This window comes from Heliconius melpomene, chromosome 12 (genome assembly GCF_056956725.1).
Source record: "Heliconius melpomene rosina isolate 202511_hmr_F chromosome 12, ASM5695672v1, whole genome shotgun sequence".
Lineage (NCBI taxonomy): Eukaryota > Metazoa > Arthropoda > Insecta > Lepidoptera > Nymphalidae > Heliconius > Heliconius melpomene.
The window spans coordinates 10742484-10762276 of record NC_140400.1 but is presented as its reverse complement, the minus strand read 5'-3'; the positions used below and the strand labels follow the sequence as shown (position 1 = coordinate 10762276).

Here is a 19793-nt window from a genome sequence, read left to right as displayed (position 1 = left end):
TGTATAAATTAAGACTTCAATATATATAGCGTATACTCACAATGTAATATAAGATATCTTACTTACATTTGGGTGGACTATAGTGTACGTAGATTCCATTCTTCTTTCCGTTGGGATTTTCTAGACACTTTTTTACATTTTCCATTTTCCGTATAAAATTCAGATCATCTTTGTTGAGGTCCAAATTAAGGAACTTTTTTTTTAAGAAATAAGTTCAATTAACAATGTAAAGACATACGTATGTTTGTATTTTACCTATATCAATTTATATGTATATGAAAAGTATTTTTTAAAAATAAAAAAAAATCGTATATCTTTCTTACTGTAACAAACTTCGCCATTAAAAGAAATAAAAAAAAAACCAGACGATTACTTTCAGTTTTCCAAACAATTTACGTGGCAATTAAGTGTCTATCTAACATAGAGCATGGTCATTTAAAAGTATGTAGGCAGGCAATCGATTTTATAGCCGGCAAGCACGAACGATCGAAAATGTACCTTATCAAATATTTACAAGTCCGTCCTACTGACACCACTCACTGCCGAATATACTAATATAGAGTTCATATGAACTTTTATACACACTTTAAATACCTAATTATGTATTTTAAATATTTCAATATTTTTTATTACAACTATTTCTTTCCTTATACTTTATTTCTGTAGAGCGTAAGGAAATCAACACCTATATACTGCTGTGTGAAAATTCGTAGGTATTCTATGTAGCGTTTTACTACGATTGGCTACAATGGGTACATTCCTCCTAAAAAGTTTAGAAAATTTTGCAGATAAATATTTAGAATAATTCTTCAATACTAAATATTAAAAAGCTAATGGAGATTGTTAATTATATTATTAATAAAAAAATATTTTTGAAAGAAAACTATAGAAAACTCAGATTGGGCATGTAGGTAGCTGGCCTTGGGAGCTGTAAAGGAGCACTAATGGAGGACTGCCTGTATCTACGGGAAAGAGAAATACAGATTTAAAGAGATTTAAAATTTTATACTTAGGGTTTTGTTTTATTCAAAATTACTGTAAAACTTAATAGTATTACTGTGCATGATATGGCGATTTCTTTCTAAAAAATGGAATGAATCGTAGAAAGTGAGGGTTATTAATGAGTGGGCTATAAAACTAAAACTAATTTCACTTACAATGTAAAACCATGGTAAAGTAACAATTTTGGACCATAGTTAACGGTTGCTCACATAATTCTTAATTGTAATAGGTTTTCATATATGTTTTATCTTTCTAAAAGTTATATAACTTAAATCGCTTAAATTGTAAGTATTTTTTTTAATTAATTAAATAAAAAGAATAATGCAACAATAACAATAAATAAATTATGACTTTATTGAACTATTATGTATTACAAATTAATAAGAGCTATTAATTATTAACAACCGTCAAGGTAGTTTAGATATTTATGTTTAAGATGAAAATATGTAAATTAGCTTTTCAGAAAATTTTCTTCACTATTCGAAAGTGTAACATTTATATTTAAGCCAACATCTCTCTTATTAACTGTTGCATGCGCTTTCCTAGTTGATATATCATCATTGCTATCATTACGTTGAGCTGAAAAGATAGTATCAGTTATAATATTTACCATTGGAGAGGCCTATGTCCAGCAGTGGACGAGGACAGGCTGATGATGATGATGATGATGATGATGATGATGATAATATTTAATACCTTTACGACTTAAATTGAGTTAGAGTTCAGTTTAAATCAGAGTTATCATTTTTGAGGACAAAACAAATTGTTTATAAAGAGCTACTATATTTTTATAAGAATATATACAAACAAAAATATACCTTTATCTATTTGCATGTTAAGTATTCGATGATATAACTCATTGAATTTCTTTTGACGTTTCATATTTGATGGTGTTTTGACGACCAAAGTAGGCAATAAGATGAAGTGTTCTAAATTGGGCTCAACCTTATTATATCTTTTTAGAGAAGAGTTCTTTTTAACGATGAAGCGTGGATATTTTTGATGAGCTTTGCCAGTTGTATCGCTGCTGTCGCTAGTTATTTCTTTGTTTGCCTCACATTTGGTCCTAGGTGGGCTCGTAGGGCTTAGCGTATGATAGCAGCAAGTTGGGTTGTTATTTACTTTAGAATGCCTAACGTAACTGGGTCCTGGAGGACAATCTTCCTCTATATGGTGCTGACGGTATTTTAGCTCCGATTGTGGTAAACGGTCATAACTTGGTCTTTTTCGAGAACTTGAAATACTTTTATTTTGATTTGTTTCAACTGTTTTAGTAGATCTATGATTTTCATCTTTGATACGTGCATTGCTAGATTTAGCTTTGTGGCTAGCAACTATTATATCTCCAGTTTTACCAACAGGTCGACAACTTTCATGACGATGATTTAATTTAACAATTCTATAATGACGTCGTCTTCGTCGTTCTACATGAGCGATACGCTCCCTAAGTAAGCTGTCTATTAAACGTTGTAAGTCTGATCTTGTACCGTATCGCTCTGGATGTGGTACGCGATGTGCAAGCCTTGTGGTTGGCCAGTGTGTCCGACAAACATCCTCCCATATAATATCACTTAGTACGGCTTCTCTAGACGGTGTTAATTTTATACCATCATCCCTGGGAGCGAATTCGCCTTGAGCTAAATAATGAACAGTATCCATAAGCCTATAATCTCGAACAGGGTTTAACTTGTGTCTAATCTTGTGAACTCTGTCCGCAGCCATTTTCGAGCCATCATTACGTTTGCATGGAACTGACGCACACTGTCGTCTGCCTCTTGCTGTAATGCCATCATAAAGTGTAAAATCGCGTCCATACTGTTCAGAATTGTGTTCTTTTTGAATTGTTGTTGCTTTACTGGCAGATAACGGAGCAGCTTGTTGAGAATACCGCTGGAAGGCTGATGTATCTGGAATATGACTATACTCTACGTAGCTGCAGCCAGGTTGTTCAGAACTTGCTGTTGGTCTCGTTGGAGTATTTCTCGCTTTTTCATTACACAATGATAAAGATACGTTAGGGCCAATTGAATGAAAACCCATTTCCTGCTTCAAAACTTTTCTTTCTAAATGTTCTATTCTCTTTTTTAAAGTAATTAAATTGTTAGGGAAAAATGAATTATCTTCGGAACTATTAGTGGATATAATAAGGGTGCCAATATCAACCTTCTTGGATCTATTTTTATTTATATTTGAAATGTTATCTTCCTTTGGATATGTCATAGTCAGTTGTGGTTGAGTGTAAATATAACATTTCTCTACAGGTCTTTGTTTATTACGAATAGGAGCATTTTGTGATGATGTATCAGTATTTGACCATTTTACAATTTCAATAGAACTTTCCACTCGGTCTTTGCAGGTGCTTGTTGAAGTTTTGTCAATTGAAATTTCACTTAAAGCACGTTTCTGATATAAGTAAGAGGAACAGACAAGGGAACTTACAGTATCAGTAGTTTCGTCATCAGTGCAGTCTATGAAGTAACAGAAAAATATTAATCTTAAAATATATAGTCCCCGTACAACATATAATTCATGAAGGTGTGCAATAAATATACACTTACGAGTTATGAATGATGAATGATCTCCAACAGCTAAGTGCGATCGTGATATTTCTGAAAACTGTATGAAATACATAATCTTAGTAAAAATATCAAAATATATGTATTTTCCAATTAATACTCCTGGCCCAGCCGCACAGCGTACCCACTACAAGCACGACGTTTGTGGGTTCTCGACGGAATTAATTATTTTCATTTTCTCGCCCTGGCATCAGAATGTGGCGTTGAGTTTCACCACTCAACCTCGAAAAGTGGGCGGAAAGTAGGGAACGGAATATCTCAATATCACCCTATGCCTATCCTGCTATATGCGAGACAGTGAGTCTCACATGTATTAATGCATCCTACAATTTCATTATATCTGATAATTATATACATTGGTATCGATTGTACCTTTTTATTTTGATATCGAGTCTTTTCTGCGATGTATAATGTTTTGATTGCCGGAGCTTTTGGTTTTATTGAAACAAGCACTTTTTGCGACGGATGTTTACTAGACTGTCCTTTTTGAACTATTTCTGGAAAATATTTTAAAAAATAACATTAAGAAATTTATCGTTTAAATAAATTTTAAAAAGTAAAAATTAAATTTTAAAAAGTAACCCAGTAAAAGGTTTGGCGGTTGGTTGGGTGAATTTTCCGCAAGACTGTCGTAGTTGACTTCGCGTATTAATTTTTCTTCTCGTATTGATATTAATTTCTTATTTGATGGAATCTGTTTATGTTCCATCACATTTTATTTTCATCTTTCCAAGCATAATTGTTTTTTTCTTTCAATTTAAGTCTCTGCTAACGAAATACTCTATAATTTTTACATAGAAGAATACTTATCTAAACATTTTGGTGTATAAACGTAATTATGACATAAGCTGTATTCTTTTTCGTTCTGTGAGCAATTCATCAACTAAATAGTTCATATATTAAAATGTTTATTATTTTCTTTTAAGTACCATGGTCTTTAGACAAAAAATAACTTTACTGCAACAAGCAAATAAATATATATAAATCATATACATAATGCTTCATTAAATTCTACATTTCTGATACTATGCTAAAGTTGGCATATACATAACACATATATTGTGGAAATATGTGATAAGTGATTTCGAAAATAGAAGTTATAGTAAAAAAATAAAAAGAAAAGTGAACTGTCAAAATTGTATAACGTGACGTTTTAGCTAACTATTTGTATTTTCTGTTAATTATTAGAATACTTTTATGTGTAATTAAAATAAAAGTGAGCGTCTTGGGTGCATCGGACGTATGGATGTTTGATTAAGTTATATATATATAAAAATGTCAGAACAAGAAAAACAGAGTGGTGGAAGTGCCGTGAATACTTCCTTGCTAGTGGGTGAAAAGACCACTGACCATCATAAGCAGCCGTACCGACCGACGGAGCTGAAGGAAGACTCCGAAATTCATCATAAACGCCCTAGTGCACCTTTAGCACCCTGTAATTACTTTGTCTATTTTTTTTATTTTCTGTTTCACTAATAATGAATCACCCGTATTATATACAAGGTTTCATTACTTTATGAATGAAATTAAATTTTGTTTTTTATTTTACATAGCTGCAGATGAAGATCTGAAACATTTAACCGAAGCTACCAAGGTTTCTGAAGAAGCGAAAATTAAGGAGCAGATAAAATGTATGTTGAAATAAAAAAAAAATGTTTTTGAACTAATTTTACTTATATCAAAATAAAATAAATTTTGTGTTTATTTTAGCTATATCATCTGACAAACACAAACAAAATGCTGCCAGAAAATTATCATTGAGTACAGAGAGGCGGGAGCATTCACCCGAATCCATTACATTAGCTGCCATGGAAGTGGATAGAAAGGTGAATCATTAAATCACTATTGTAAACTGAATTGTCACGCGACCAGTCGCATTATGGCTAATAAATAAAAATAATTGCTTGTTGATTGCACACTACATACAAAGATACAATAGTTTGATTCCTCAGTATATTATTTTGTATGAAAATATTCGTAAAGTCTGCAACTATTTCAAAATCTATTTAAAAAAAAAACAAAACCCGTTAGTCAGGGGAGATAGGGAAAACCCATAAACCCAGTATTTTAAAAAAATATATAATGTATGTAAGATGTAGGTAAGAGCCCAGGCAATGTCCTCAGAGCTCGGCGGGAAATGGGGAAGTAAACCTAGTAACCTTATGGCACTATATTCTCATGAAGACACTTTTGCTCCCCATTTTATACAGGGTGGGTGAGGGTGTAATTGTCAGCACCACTTTAAATGAAACCACAGTTTTAACTACTTTATAAAAGCCTAATATAATTCAGAAAAAAAATAATTCCCAAAAATGAAAAAGTTATTTTTTCAAACAAAATAATTAATAAAATTATCGTTTTAAAATAAAACGCCATTTGTAAAGTATAACATAGGCACGCACACACTTACCTATCAAAGCGACAAAGTCGCATACGTATGTATATACGTGACACGATATACAGGTATGGATAAAAATCGTGAAATGAAAAAAAAATCCTACGTCCAAACTGATGAGGTACCTTGATTAATTTATTTAATTCTGGGTTTGAAATATTTTACCATATATGCAGTTTCAGTAAAAGGAGCGCTGCCTCTTCCAACCTGTATATACATATATAAGACGCATTATAATCATTGATTGTGATTTTAGAAAGGTCCAGCTACCTCTTTGCCACAAATACCACCTGACATACCATCCACGGAAGAAGATAAAATTGAATCTGAAAAAAAATCTGCTAAACAATATGATGAAGATAGTATTACTGAAGAAATTGTGGAACCACCTAAACCTGATACTGCTAAGGAACACTCTGAATGGGTAACTATTTTGGGAATTTCGTAACTTATTACAGTGTTTTTTTTACACTTTTATCTAGTGTCAAACCTTTCGTTATTGCTTTTCACCTGCTTTATACACATTGAATAGAGTTAGATGTTTGTAGCTCTAGATATAAAAACGCGAATAACTTATTGGTATCATCATGTTTCTTTTTAATAAAAAATAAATACGTGGCAGCCCGCACGCCATATTCATATAAATGTAACATCATTTACAATAAATAATTGTATTATAACTTACATATTTCTAGTTTAGTAGTAACTAATAATTTTTAGTTACTACTAAACTAGTTTGATATACAAACAAATAATAAAGATCAACTAGCATATTGTATTTATGTCATTGTTATAGTCTGATGATGAAGAAGCGGGCGGGCTGCCACGTAGCGACTCGCGGACGTCGCGCGTCTCCCGAATGGTGCGCCAACTCTTCTGCTGCGGCGTCGCCTACGAAGCCCCCTCTGAAGATAACATTTCAACGTGCCGTGCCTTTGGACAAGGAATATAATATGCTATGCTAACTTACTCAAGTCTCATATCCTGTGATACTGAAAACACACGAAGAAAACTGAGTGTATCATAATTTATTAACAATCGAATATAAAACAGTCGCCTAGTATAGTGTTAGGTACATAAAAAACGGTTTACATTGTATTTGTACATGTACTTGATAGCTGTGTACATAAAATTATTAATTAAATGCTTTTTCTCATTTATACTTGGAGTTTCTTTAACCTTATTTAAAGATAAGAATTATTGATGTCTTCATTTAAAAATCTAAATATAATAATGTATATCGCCAAAACTCCTGTAACCTGCCTAAAATTATATTTTCAGGGCAATATTTCTGGTGAAAGATCAGAAAAAAGTAAAATTAAATGGCAAGAGGATACTAAGTATAAGGTTAGTTTGTATTTGGTTCTCCAAAAATGAAATAAATTAATTTTTAACAAAAAGAAAACCGACTTCTAACAACGAACTAAAAAGTGAAAAATAATTATACAAAGATTTTATAATTTTCGAAGTCGGTGCCAAGTAAAACAAACAGGCTTAGTATTTAGATATTGTAGTAAAGGTGTTGTAGCATTAGCTCGACACCGACTTCAAAATTAATTTTAAATTAATTAGGTATTATTTTTGTGCAAAGTTACACTTTGGTATATTGACAAGAACATACATAAAAAGTATTCGGGCGAATTGAGAATCTCCCTTTTTTGAAGTTGGTTGAAAATGAGAACATCAAAAGTTATGAGGTAACAAACATAAAAAAAAAAAAATACAGTCGAATTGATAACCTCCTTTTCTTACAGAAGTCGGTTAAAAAAAATGTAAATTAAGTAATATAGCCCATTTCTGTTTACTGATTGAAATTTTATTAATTTTTAGGAACTATCATCAAAAGCATTGGATCGAAAAGCATCTATAACACCTTGTTATAGATCAATGGGCCCAAACGAAAGGCCGTCAGGGATCACTATAAATTTGCCGACAGTATTACTTTTATTTTATTACTCGTTACATAATTCAATATTCACAATTTTTTTTATTCAATGTTTATTTTTTCAGAAATATTCCAACAATCGAACTTCAGGAATAAATATTAACATTTCAAGAGTGAGCTTATAAGATATTATTTCATTTATTTTATTCAAATAAATAATTAGTAAATAATCTTTTTTATAATTTTAACAGAAATTTCAAGCAAGTAAAATAAACATTACAAACGAAAAAGAAGAAGAAAATTGTCAAACATCGAAACAAAACTCCGATAAGGTGCTGCAGGTTTTTAGGGTATACAAAATGTTATGATTTTATAAGTGAAATATAAATATTTTTTTTATTACAGCCCTCAACTGAAAGTCCATTTACAAATATTCGATCTAACATCAAAGAAAAGTTCTGCAATATACAAGCAAAAATTAAAAATATATTTGAAATGTAATAACTGAATGTGGCATTATTAATAAAAAGTTTCTATTAATTTCATTTTTTTTATTTTGTCACAAGCTACAAAACAATTTAATAGAAAATATTTTAACAGTTTTCAAATGAGACAGTACCTAATACAACATGATAGTAGAAACTCTTGGCATAAATTATTTTGTTTAATTATGTTTTAATGCTTTAATGGTTTCATTTGCTTAAATTTTTCATTGTGCCTCTCACAAGTTGCTCGATGCGAACGCTCTTCGGTATTTTGTAGACATTACACGCCGGCCCCTTCAAAGGCATTTGATGAGCTAAGTTGGCGGCGCGCGCTGCGTTGAAGTCGGCTTCGCGCGGCCGCCAACAGAGTTCTGTACTTCCACATTGACAGGTCATTTCACGACATACCTGTAAATAGATAACATTTTTTTTCTTTTTTTTGCTTTTTAAGGGTCACGCTTTATTCCGCATACATCAGGGTAGGCAGAGATAAGCAGAGATAACCTAGTGTTAAGACACTCCGTTCCCTATTTTTCACCTAATTTTGAAGTTGTTGCGCGTTGAGTGGTGGAACTTAACGGCTCTTTTTGCCAACTCAATTTGCCTTGGTACCAGAGGGGAGAAATCAAAATAATAAATAATAATTCATTCTTCCGAGTGAGGATGTAATCCATAACTGCTGCATTACAGTCACACCCTTGTGGTTTATTTTATGTACTATTAAAAAAAAAACATTAACATTCTGCACCCCTTCTCTATATGAACTACAATATTGGTGTAAAACATACTTCTCGGTCTGCACAATCTTTGGGAAAAGAGTTGCAATGTTTTTACTTACCTAATCTATATATATATAAAATCGAAAGGTCACTCACTCATCACGAAATCTCAGAAACTACAAGTGCTAGTAATATGAAATTTTGCATAGGAGTTACTTATAGGACGTAGGTGCTCGCTAAAACGGGAATTTGTAATATTCGACTTCTAAGGGGTTGTTTTTGGGGTTGAAAGTTTGTATGAAACTTCGTTACTACAAATGCTAGGAGTCTCAAATCTTGCATGGACGCCACTTATAGGACGTAGGTACTCATGGAGACAGAAATTAATAATAACGTAGTTTACGCGGGCAAAGCCCCGGGCCGGCCGTTAGTAATATATAAAAATAGGATACTTACAGAAGCAAGATGTGCATCTCGACAACTGTCAGGACATTCAAAGTTCCAGTTGGAGGGAGGCACGCAAGGCACGATGGGCGGAGTGAAGCAAGTGCACGGATGCGTCACGCACGTCGAGCAGCAACATTGTTGACACATAGTGTACACCTAGTATTAGTGTGTTATAAAGGTTTTAATAATTTTTAAATGTTATTAGATTTTTATTTAAATTTAATATGTACACTTATAATATACTAGCGGACGCGCGCAGCTTCGCTTGCGTATTTAGGGGTGAATTCTAATAACCCATGAAACATGTGTTCAATGAAATATTTTTAAGAGTCTAAATTTCAAATTTTATAAAAATCGGTGGCGATTTAAGAATTTTTCCATACAAACTTTCAACCCCTTATTTGCACCCTTAGGGGGAGAATTCTAGAAAACGATGAAACACGTGTTCAATTAAATACTTTTAAAAATCTAAATTTCAAATTTTATAAAAATCGGTGAAGATTTAATTTTTTTTCCATACAAACTTTGAACCCCTATTTCACGCCTTTAGGGTTAAAATTTTTCAAAATCCCTTCTTAGTGGATGTCCAGATTATGAAAGTAAACATCTGTCCAAATTTCAAATTTCTACCATCAGCAGTTACGGCTGTGCGTGCGTCTTACCTCAGTCAGTGAGGACAAGTCCTTTTATATATATAGATTACTGTTATTTTACACGTTATTCTCTTCATCTTTTTGCAACTGGTTAATTATTTACCAATTTTTTTCTATTACAGATTGGTTGAAGCAGTTTTTCTTGTGTTTCTCCAATAATTGCAAGGCATAAAAACATAATATACAGGGTGAAACGCAATAGCAGTGACATAATCTTTAGGTTGGGGACCTTAGTACCTTTCCATTTTACCCCAATGTATGATCAGCGATTTTCAGTCGCTCAGCCGATATTATACAATTTATGATTTTTTGGAAAACACCACAATATTGAAGAAAATTGGCAAATACAGCCCGATTAGTAGTAATAGTTAGGTCTGCGCTCGGGATTTTTTTTCTCGATATAGATTAATTATAGGCCTTTTATAACGTATAATAGTTAAAAACTGTAAAATATTATTCATTCGTTTCATCGACTGTGTCACTTTATAACCTCAAAATATGATAATGAAACAAATAATTCATTACATTTATAATAATAATAAAAATAGTTCTTACCAGCCAAATGGCCCGAGCAATTTCGTTCCGAACGTATGGTAAGCAATTGCACAAAAGACAGTTTTCAAACTTCGACAGCTCAGGAATACCTAAATTTCTTTCTACTCCAGAAGGCCCCAAAACTACCTAAATATAAAATGTAATTTCATGTGATGCTGTTACATCATGTGTGCATTTTGACTTTGAAAATGCATGCATGCATAAGGTTCGATATTGAACAGACTGAGAACAAACTTGGACTGGCTATAGTGTGAATCTTCCCTAATTCTAAATGTACGGAAAGTGGATAATAGAATCTACTCTACTCTGGTAAACACACACAATATTTCGAATTTGGGCAAATAGCGAGGAACGAATTGTCGATCACTGGGTCCTCTCGGCCTACTCTTCTGCAACTATATGTGGAAAGAAAATTGAAAAAACTAAAAACATAAGGCATAAGTTTACTCACTTCACTAGCAAAAAACTGGCAACACGGCGCACATGTGCCGAGACTGTCCACGTATGCGCACTGTACCACATTCTTCCTTCCTTGCAACCCTTTGACCACGTTGATGGTGTTCCTGGCCACTGCATAGGCTCCGGCTAAGCACGCTGTCGCTGTGCAGCTCCCTTTCGCGGCGCATACAGCTTCGTTACCGCTCATTATAGAGGCTGTTGCACACTCCGTCTAAATGTTATATATTTTTTTAGCTTCACGCTGTATACCGCACACGGCAGGGTAGGCCGAAGGAACTTAGTGTTAAGACACTTCATTCCCCACTAAGACATTCCGTTCTCCATTTTCCGCTGAATTTTGAGAACTCAACGCCACGCTTCTCGTTACTAGAGTGAGGAAATGAAAATATTAAATATTTCATTCCTCTGCCACTCAGAGGAATTGAACGCCCGTCGCGATTACAAGCGAACGTTTGTACCCCTGCGCCAAGACGTATAAAAGATAAAATAAAGCATAATTAAGTTGGGATTTAATTTTGCCAAAATTTGATCTTGAGTGTAGACCATCATACCTATTTTTTTTTATATTGAATAGGCTTGCGTTTGACGACGGCGCGCGCGCTTCCCTAGTAAATACCTGTATTACCCATATTACTTTTTTCTAGCATATTTAATGTAAAAAATCTTTAAGCAATCGTGGTGCAGTGGGCAAGCATCTTATTGTAAACATGATTGTTGGGGATTCGATTTCTTTTCGGAGGATTTTTTTAAAAAAAAATCATTTCTTCGCTCTGGTAAGATAAAGCGCGGTGTTAAGCGGCGCTACTAAGAATGCAGTGTCCTGAATTCGACCGGACTGTGCAGCTTAGGTACTAATATACGAGAAAAAAGCTTAATAACCTGCTCTTGAGTCAAAGTACACGGATGGACGGCTGAAGACAGCACTGGCACCATAGTCTGAGGTGTAGCACCGCCTATCACAGGAACGCGGACAGTCTCTGGAGGAATCCGCAGGAAGTCAGCCAATACGGTGTTTGCACGGACGCAATTCAATTCTACACAGCCTAGTAGCAGCCGAGGGTTATAGACTCCGCGTAGTCTTTGTATTTCACTTACAATCGGTACCATACTCTCTATTGGTTCAGTTGCCACTATAGTAACGGCCTGTAAAAAAAACATCAGTTTTGCTACTATAAATAAATAAATAATAATAAATAAATATAATAATTAAATTCTTCTTCTTTCTGCATAGCTTTGACTTACATTGTGACAAGTGTTGCAAATCTGAAGAGCAATCTCTGTTATAACCGGAGCATTATTTTCAAAAGTGTCACACTCATTTCTTGCAATTATTACAACCACTTTAGAACCCTATAATTCCAATATGTTGGTTAAAAATAACATTATTTTACTAATTCTATCAGCAATTTCAATAAAGCATTGAATTTTGTATTTCATTGAAGGTATCACCTTAAGAGCATCACAGAGCATGTGACGTCCTGAAAAAGAGGAAACTTTGCATTTGGTGTCCACGTGACTCAGTTCCATGCCGTAACCACAAGTAGCACAGATGTCGTAAAGCGCTATTTCATCTAATAGTGGGCATTGTTTTAAAAGTAAAGCTAATGGATGGCCTGAAAAATAACAAAAATGTTTATAGCTAGCAATACGAGTATATATAAGTACTTAGTTAATTCAAATAAATAAGTAACTCGATATAAAAAACTGAAACTGTAAATTAAATTCTTATATATTAGGAAATATCCTGACATTCGTGCACTATCAGAATCTTTTTCATTAGATTTACAAGAAAATATGTTTTACAGAAGAAAATCTTATTAGGTGCGCTTTATATATTTAAATTTTTTAAATTGTAAATGTACTCAATTCTCATATTAATGCGTTGGTACAATAGGAAGTTAGGTTTTCTGAAATTTTACGCATTGTGCACTCGGGACAGTTTATGTCCCGAGTGCTAAATGCGTAAAATCGAATCCTAAAATTAAATGCGAATCCTAAAATTAAATCTGAGCAGCCATACTGCTCCCTTTAGAGCGGCCACGACTAGTCGACCATACTGTAGCTGTGGATCCGTTACGCAAACACATGTGTAAACGAAAATAGTCGTTGGAAAACTATTTCTTCATGTAAAAAGATGAAGCTTCATTAACCCGTGCATCCTCCAGCTCCACAAATCGTTACTTTCATTCCAGCAGGACATGTGCTATAACCACACTTCGTAAATCGACTTGAACTGGATAACCTGTGTAGGGAACGCCGTGTCAAGTAAGGCCTAATGTGATATTTCGCGTTCAGTACAGTGTTCGACAAAAATTTAGAAAACATTTTTTTTGTATGTTTTACTTAAATTTTACAAAATTTTTGTTCTCTTTTCACATTTTTTATAAAACTTTAGACCTTAATTTATTTTGACTTATAAAATGACACCTTTCAAAAAGATAATTTACGTTTTCTTCTTTCTGCATTTCTTTTTGGAAATAGATTTTATTTAAGTAAGTTGAAAGTTCACAGTTACATATATAATACTATATATTATAGCAAATAAATTAACGTATCGTCCTATCGCTTTTCATGTATTAATAATAAATCTAAAACGAAAAGAAATCACGAAACGTCGTATAAAGAATATATGAAAGCTTATAATAACAACAATACCAACACAATTTTAATTGCTATACAGTGTCTTTAGACAAGGGTAAAAATGAATATTTGATTTTATGACGATAATTTCGCTGTTAGATAACGTGGCAATATTCTAATGTACTTGCACAACCATTTGAATTATAGCATTTTAAGTGGCGAGAAGCTTTCACGCAAGTCATTTTTTTCATATAAATATCGCAATTTAAAAAAAAAATGTTCAAGGCTTTTAAGAAATATTTCATTTTCAACTCACAAGCGAACATGTTAATACACATGTCAGAGATTATCCAACCCTTATACTTAATAACTTCATTACTAGGATTGTTTCCATACAGTGTAAAATTTGATAAGACAAAAAATATATACAAAATAAAGCGTAGATCCGTATATATTAATTCACTGTGCGGAGTATCCCTAGTTCTGATAATATTGTCTTTCTTAGCTCTGCATATACAGGGAGTGTTACAGTCCCCTGAAACTATTTCAATGACCGAGGCAATAATGACTCAAATGAATTATATTCTCGAACTTATTAATTTTGCTTTTTTTTGTGTTGTGGCCTACTGTTGTTCTTTTTTGAATCGCACTAAGTACGTAAAAGTGTTAAATATGCTAATTAGTACATGGCTCAGCTTACCTAATAACGGAAAAAATAAAAAAAATCTCCGCCGTCTACACTTTCAAGTAAAAATTATGACAATAGTCAGTCTTTTCATCCTTACTGTAACGCAAGTTTGTGTAAATTTTACGCGTGAAAATAGTTTGTGGAAGATGGTACTTGTTACAATCACATTTATATTACCGCAAACTATACAATTTATAACACTAGCTTTATATTACGCTTTTGTGATGATGGTCGTCGCCATTTTGACGAATATCAAAGAACTTTGTGAGGAAATAGCAAAAAGAAATAATGAATCCATCAGTGAAGTTGTGGAGGTGAGAGCGAAATGTATTACCTTGCGTCAGATGGAATTGGCATACGTTAACCCTTAATCAAATATTGGGAAATTATTTCCCACATGCCACTACTGTAATTTTTTTGTTTTATTTCGTTTTTGGCAACTCTAATCAGTACCAACCTTAGGGAAAAATAATCGTACAGAATTTTTTAATTTTATTAATTTGCAACATTTTGTCTTAAGGCGCGAACTGTCATTGTATGTCAATGTCAAAAACACAGTTTGAAATATTTTGTGAAAAAACCGGTTCAAACGGAAGATTTAAAAGTTTTTGAAGAAAAAAAATCTGGTAAGTGCATAAACACAATAATATTGTAAACTAGATTTGTTTTCTGAATGTTTCTTACGGTTTTTGGGCTCGCAGCATTGATATTTGTTGTATTTTCTTAGGTTTAATTATGTGGGAAATTATTTCCCATTGTTTGTTCCTGCATTTGAAAAATACCAATTTCTATATATACAATAAATAATTTGTCTGTTGCACTATATAAGTACCTAAACAGGTATAGTTACTTATAATTTTATCTAACTTACACAACATTGTCAGCGAGTAACTCATATATGGAGCTTTCTCGAGAGTTATGACTGCGATTGAGTGATTTCTCACTTGATTTTTATAACTATTATATTTTAGAACTATTTGTACTGCTCAGACTACCAAGTTAGTTTAGACTTCCTTTTATTTGTTTTAGATATTTAAATATGGACGCTAAAAAGTTACAAAAAGTTCTAACAAAGAAAAAATTGGAAGAGGTGGTGCAAAATTTAGACAACTTGTCTGATTTATCAGCCTCAGATTCTGAAGATGACTCATGCTATGTCAATAGCATTCATTCTCCATCCGATACTTACCTCAATCAGCTTGACGATAACCTAATTGAACAACGTCTTGAATATATCTTCGGCTTCGAATCGAATGAAGATAAACAAGAAACGCCTACTATACAAGCCCAACAGATTTCAACGGATGCCTTACTGACAGCCTTAGGAGAAACATCTCATATCACAAACTCACCAACAACAGACAGTCCTTTGCTAACTTACTTAGATACAGAAAATGACGAATGTAATATACAACTTCAAGACATTCACGCATTTGAAGTTCAGCAAGACTTAATAAATGTCATTGACGTTCCCATGGAAGAGTTTTTGGCAGATGATGAACAGACTGAAACTAACAACGAAATACGCAGAGATCGTTCTAAGCCAAGAGTATGGGAGACAAAATCCGAAACCCATGATATTCCCGTTTTTGAAAAACGTTTTAAACCCAAGGCGAATGACACGCACAAAACTTCACCACTAAGTATTTTTGAACGGCTTTTTCCTGATGAACTGATTGTTATAATTGTGGAACAAACAAATAGATACGCATATCAGAAAAATAGCAACAATTGGCAACCAGTAACTCAACAAGATATTAAGGCGTATCTAGGAGTTTTAATCCTCATGGGCTTAAATCCTCTGCCGGACATGGAACTGTACTGGTCTTCAGATCCTTTTTATTACAACAAGGAAATTGCCCAGGTTTTCCCAATCACAAGATTTAAAAAAATTACGGAAAATCTCCACTTAAATGATAATGAAATGGAACCACCAAGAGGCTCTTCTGAATACGACAAATTATATAAACTGAGACCCCTCCTCACAGAACTGAACAAGGTTTATCAGAGAGAAGCATTTAATTCTGAAGTACAATCAATTGATGAATGTATGGTGAAGTTTAAAGGTCGAAGTTCGTTAAAGCAATATATGCCGAAAAAGCCCATCAAGAGAGGATTTAAAGTCTGGGCAAGGTGCGATGCAAAAACCGGGTACTTCTACCAATTTGAAGTTTATACTGGAAAAGGCGACAGCACGGAAAATGAAGGATTAGGATACAATGTTGTCATGAAACTCTGCAGTAGTGTACCAAAAAATACTTTAGTCGCATTTGATAACTTTTTTACAAGTTGTAATCTTATGGAAGATCTTTATGATAAAAAGATTTATGCAGTAGGGACAGTCAGATGCAATAGAAAAGATCTACCTGATATAATAAAGAAAAAGCAACCAAAACCATTGCGATTGGAAAAACATCAGTTTGCAGCTGTTACTGCAGAGCCAATCACAGCCATTAAATGGCTTGATACGAAAGAAGTCGCTATACTTACGACAGCCCATCAGCCACTAGATACAATGCTTGTAAAGAGGACCCAAAAGGATGGTTCTAGAGCAGACATTCTTTGCCCGAAAGCAATTGCTTCGTATACACTTAGCATGGGTGGAGTTGATTTATTCGATCATTTTAGATCATCGTATCCAATAAGCCGTAAATCACGAAAATACTGGATGAGACTTTTCTTTTTTTTGTTCGATGCATCCATAATAAATGCACATATTACCTACAACTATACACATGTTGCGACCCTTCACGGACACCGAGAATTTAGGTTACGCTTAGCACGTGCCCTAATAGATAATCACACAACACGGAAAGGTAAAGCACAAACAGGTGTACTTTTTAAAAAAGATAAGAAAGGGGGTAGGTTTGGCGTGCCAGACGAAATTCGTTTATTGAATGTGGGCATACACTTGCCAGAAGAGACTAATACTTACAAAAGGTGTCGCTTTTGCAGTACCAAACAGAAAGAACAGAGAACAAAAATACAATGTTCCGCCTGTGGAGTAGCTTTGTGTGCTAAAAATTGCTTCAAAACCTTTCACACTGTTCCACCTCAATAATATTATTTTTCTTAGTAATTAAGTTTCAGTTTATATTAAAACTATATATCATTCCTAACGTTGTTGTTTCATTTTATAACTTTATTCACTCATATTACAGTATTTTTTTCAATTTTATTATATAAGACAAAAAAGAAACAAGTAAAGTAGCAGCAACTTACATGTATAGAACTTGTAGTAAAAATATATCAAAAGTTGAGAGCTATTCCGGATAATGGGAAATAATTTCCCACTTAATTATATTTTGCTTTGAAATACCGGATACTGGGAAATAATTTCCCACTGCAAAACCCCCATTTCCCCCCTTTTTATAAAAAAAAGGAGTTGTTTTTCGAAATCTACGGCACCCACTTACCTAAAAGCCGTGACCAGATTTCAAATTACTCGAAAAATAAAGTTTGTTTGATTAAGGGTTAAAGCCTTCGAAATAAAGACGTATATAAATGAAATTTTTCAAGGCCCTATTCTAGCTTCCACCTTACAGTGCTTTCATTCGATAGTAAGTGAAGCACATATAATATATCACGGAATAGCTATCGCTCAATATATGTCAACCCATGAAGTTATAAATTGCTCTATTTGGATATTTTATCAATTGTTAAAAATATATACATTGGCCCACGCTGGAAGCTCACTGAAGTACGAGGTCAATATGTTTCTGAAGCCACTATGAAATTAGAAAATAATAATTATTTATTTCTGCTCTTACATAACAACGGTATTTTTACAGGCAGCGAGAATCGGACAAGCTCTACATGTAATTCCAACTGAAAAAAAGGATGTGCATTGGTTAATGGAGGTAGGATATATAAAATACGTAGTAAATAGTGTAAAGTATTTTTGCTTATCTTTAAGAATTTATTGGTTTTGTTGAGATAGCTAGAATTCTTATACTCTAATTTTAGCCTGTAGCTGGTGAACTCAGGTTGCGTAAAGTCTTGAAAATATCCTTCTTTTATATACTTATACAAAATCTGACATGAGTATGTTTCTCATCCACATGATTACATTACAATTACCTATTAAACTGTACTTCAGTATATTTAAAGTTATGTTTATATTTTGCAGATACAACATTTTTCATCACTCATTTTCTATCAGAAAATAGAAATGACAGTATACGAATATTTTCCTTTGGACGCTACCTTAATTTACAATGTAAGGGACAAGATTTATATTTGAAATACTTAATACTGCTGTTTCATTTTTCTTATCATTTTTAAAAAAGGCTTGTTTTTTTATGCTATAAAATAGATACTAAAAAGAAAATTTCAAATAAAAATTATAATAACAAAAATAACTAGATTTTCTAAGTCTAATTTTTAACGCAGGTTTTGTTTTACAAAATACCTAATACCTATACATAGGCATACATAAAATTTAGGTGTCTGTATGTAATTTCAAAATAACTGTAGTTTTTCAATCGCATATAGTTATTTACAGCATACTGAACCAAAAACAAACATACATTTTGTCTTTCTTTCTGTTAGTCCGAGCTAATCTCTGAACCGATTTTTATGAGACTTTCACTGTAACATAGAGGTTCTTTATACCGGAAATCACATTTATCGTGCGCGCGTACTACGGCCTACCCGATAGATATGTGAAATAACAATAAATGAAATAAAAAATTTAAAATAAATAATAAATTTAAAAAATAAAAATTAACATTCAACAGAGTAGGTAGAGGGAACCTAATACCTATTAAGAATCTGCGTTCCCCATTTTATATATATTGTGTATTGAGTGACGACCTCGACGCCAGAGCGAAGAAATGGAAATATAAATTTAAATAAATATTTCATTTCCTCGAGTGAGGATCGAACCCACAACCAGTCGTGTTTACAGTCACACTTTGTGCCTCTGCGCTACGACTGGCCGCTACTAAATAAATACAATAATTTATATAAATAATGAAATAATAATATTACATTTCTAATTTTAGATGCTGGCATCCGCGACGATGTACTTGATTATATTAGTACAATTTGATAAGCGAGAATAAATGGATCGTCTTTGCTGAAACTTTAATCTAAACTAAACTTAAAAAAAACTACATTTAAAATAAATAAATAAGAAAATATTTATTTGGAGCACCGATGAAGATGTTAAAACTAATATCGATAACTTAAATTAATAACCGACTAAAAAAGGAATGCTTGGTGATTTTTTGAAAAAATCATAAAAATAAAAAATTGTACACAGACGATATTGTGGTTTAATTAAGTTACATTGAGAAATTTGCATTTCTGTTTCTTTTAAAATTGTAAGTAAATAGTTATAAGAGC

The 19793-nt window shown here is 33.0% G+C and overlaps 4 protein-coding genes across 4 annotated transcripts; 2 read left to right on the top strand and 2 right to left on the bottom strand.

Annotated features, from left to right (window-relative positions):
• Positions 1-1453: 1453 nt before the first annotated feature.
• Positions 1454-4287, bottom strand: LOC146533831 (uncharacterized). Its single transcript, XM_085193801.1, has 5 exons — positions 4161-4287; positions 3951-4075; positions 3561-3618; positions 1821-3470; positions 1454-1581 (listed from the first exon to the last, which is right to left on the bottom strand). Exons 1-5 carry the CDS (start codon positions 4285-4287, stop codon positions 1454-1456), a joined length of 2088 nt encoding a protein of 695 aa, XP_085049927.1.
• A 508-nt stretch (positions 4288-4795) lies between these two features.
• On the top strand, positions 4796-6982 carry LOC146533830 (uncharacterized). Its single transcript, XM_085193790.1, has 5 exons — positions 4796-5013; positions 5132-5209; positions 5289-5404; positions 6230-6397; positions 6770-6982. The coding sequence occupies exons 1-5, from the start codon at positions 4854-4856 to the stop codon at positions 6923-6925; spliced, it is 678 nt and encodes a 225-aa protein (XP_085049916.1). The 5' UTR covers positions 4796-4853; the 3' UTR covers positions 6926-6982.
• A 1445-nt stretch (positions 6983-8427) lies between these two features.
• LOC146533829 (malate dehydrogenase, mitochondrial-like) lies at positions 8428-12789 on the bottom strand. Its single transcript, XM_085194426.1, has 7 exons — positions 12626-12789; positions 12419-12526; positions 12056-12319; positions 11169-11387; positions 10718-10843; positions 9519-9665; positions 8428-8751 (listed from the first exon to the last, which is right to left on the bottom strand). The coding sequence occupies exons 1-7, from the start codon at positions 12701-12703 to the stop codon at positions 8551-8553; spliced, it is 1143 nt and encodes a 380-aa protein (XP_085050552.1). The 5' UTR covers positions 12704-12789; the 3' UTR covers positions 8428-8550.
• A 1176-nt stretch (positions 12790-13965) lies between these two features.
• Positions 13966-19510, top strand: LOC146533828 (uncharacterized). The gene is made up of 5 exons (XM_085194329.1): positions 13966-14809; positions 17924-18151; positions 18236-18304; positions 18574-18663; positions 19451-19510. Exons 1-5 carry the CDS (start codon positions 14033-14035, stop codon positions 19508-19510), a joined length of 1224 nt encoding a protein of 407 aa, XP_085050455.1. The 5' UTR covers positions 13966-14032.
• Positions 19511-19793: the final 283 nt, after the last annotated feature.

Coding starts and splice junctions, on each gene's coding strand:
- LOC146533831 (XM_085193801.1), bottom strand. CDS start 4,287: ATGGAACATAAACAGATTCCATCAAATAAGAAATTAATATCAATACGA. Junction 4,076..4,160: donor ACCGCCAAACCTTTTACTGG/GTTACTTTTTAA, acceptor AATATTTTCCAG/AAATAGTTCAAAAAGGACAG. Junction 1,582..1,820: donor TAACATGCAAATAGATAAAG/GTATATTTTTGT, acceptor CTATCTTTTCAG/CTCAACGTAATGATAGCAAT.
- LOC146533829 (XM_085194426.1), bottom strand. CDS start 12,703: ATGGAACTGAGTCACGTGGACACCAAATGCAAAGTTTCCTCTTTTTCA. Junction 12,320..12,418: donor TTTGCAACACTTGTCACAAT/GTAAGTCAAAGC, acceptor TTTTTTTTACAG/GCCGTTACTATAGTGGCAAC. Junction 9,666..10,717: donor TTGCTCGGGCCATTTGGCTG/GTAAGAACTATT, acceptor CACTAATACTAG/GTGTACACTATGTGTCAACA.
- LOC146533828 (XM_085194329.1), top strand. CDS start 14,033: ATGTTCAAGGCTTTTAAGAAATATTTCATTTTCAACTCACAAGCGAAC. Junction 14,810..17,923: donor TGGAATTGGCATACGTTAAC/CCTTAATCAAAT, acceptor TTAAGGGTTAAA/GCCTTCGAAATAAAGACGTA. Junction 18,152..18,235: donor GAAGCTCACTGAAGTACGAG/GTCAATATGTTT, acceptor GTATTTTTACAG/GCAGCGAGAATCGGACAAGC.
- LOC146533830 (XM_085193790.1), top strand. CDS start 4,854: ATGTCAGAACAAGAAAAACAGAGTGGTGGAAGTGCCGTGAATACTTCC. Junction 5,210..5,288: donor AATTAAGGAGCAGATAAAAT/GTATGTTGAAAT, acceptor TGTTTATTTTAG/CTATATCATCTGACAAACAC. Junction 6,398..6,769: donor CTAAGGAACACTCTGAATGG/GTAACTATTTTG, acceptor TCATTGTTATAG/TCTGATGATGAAGAAGCGGG.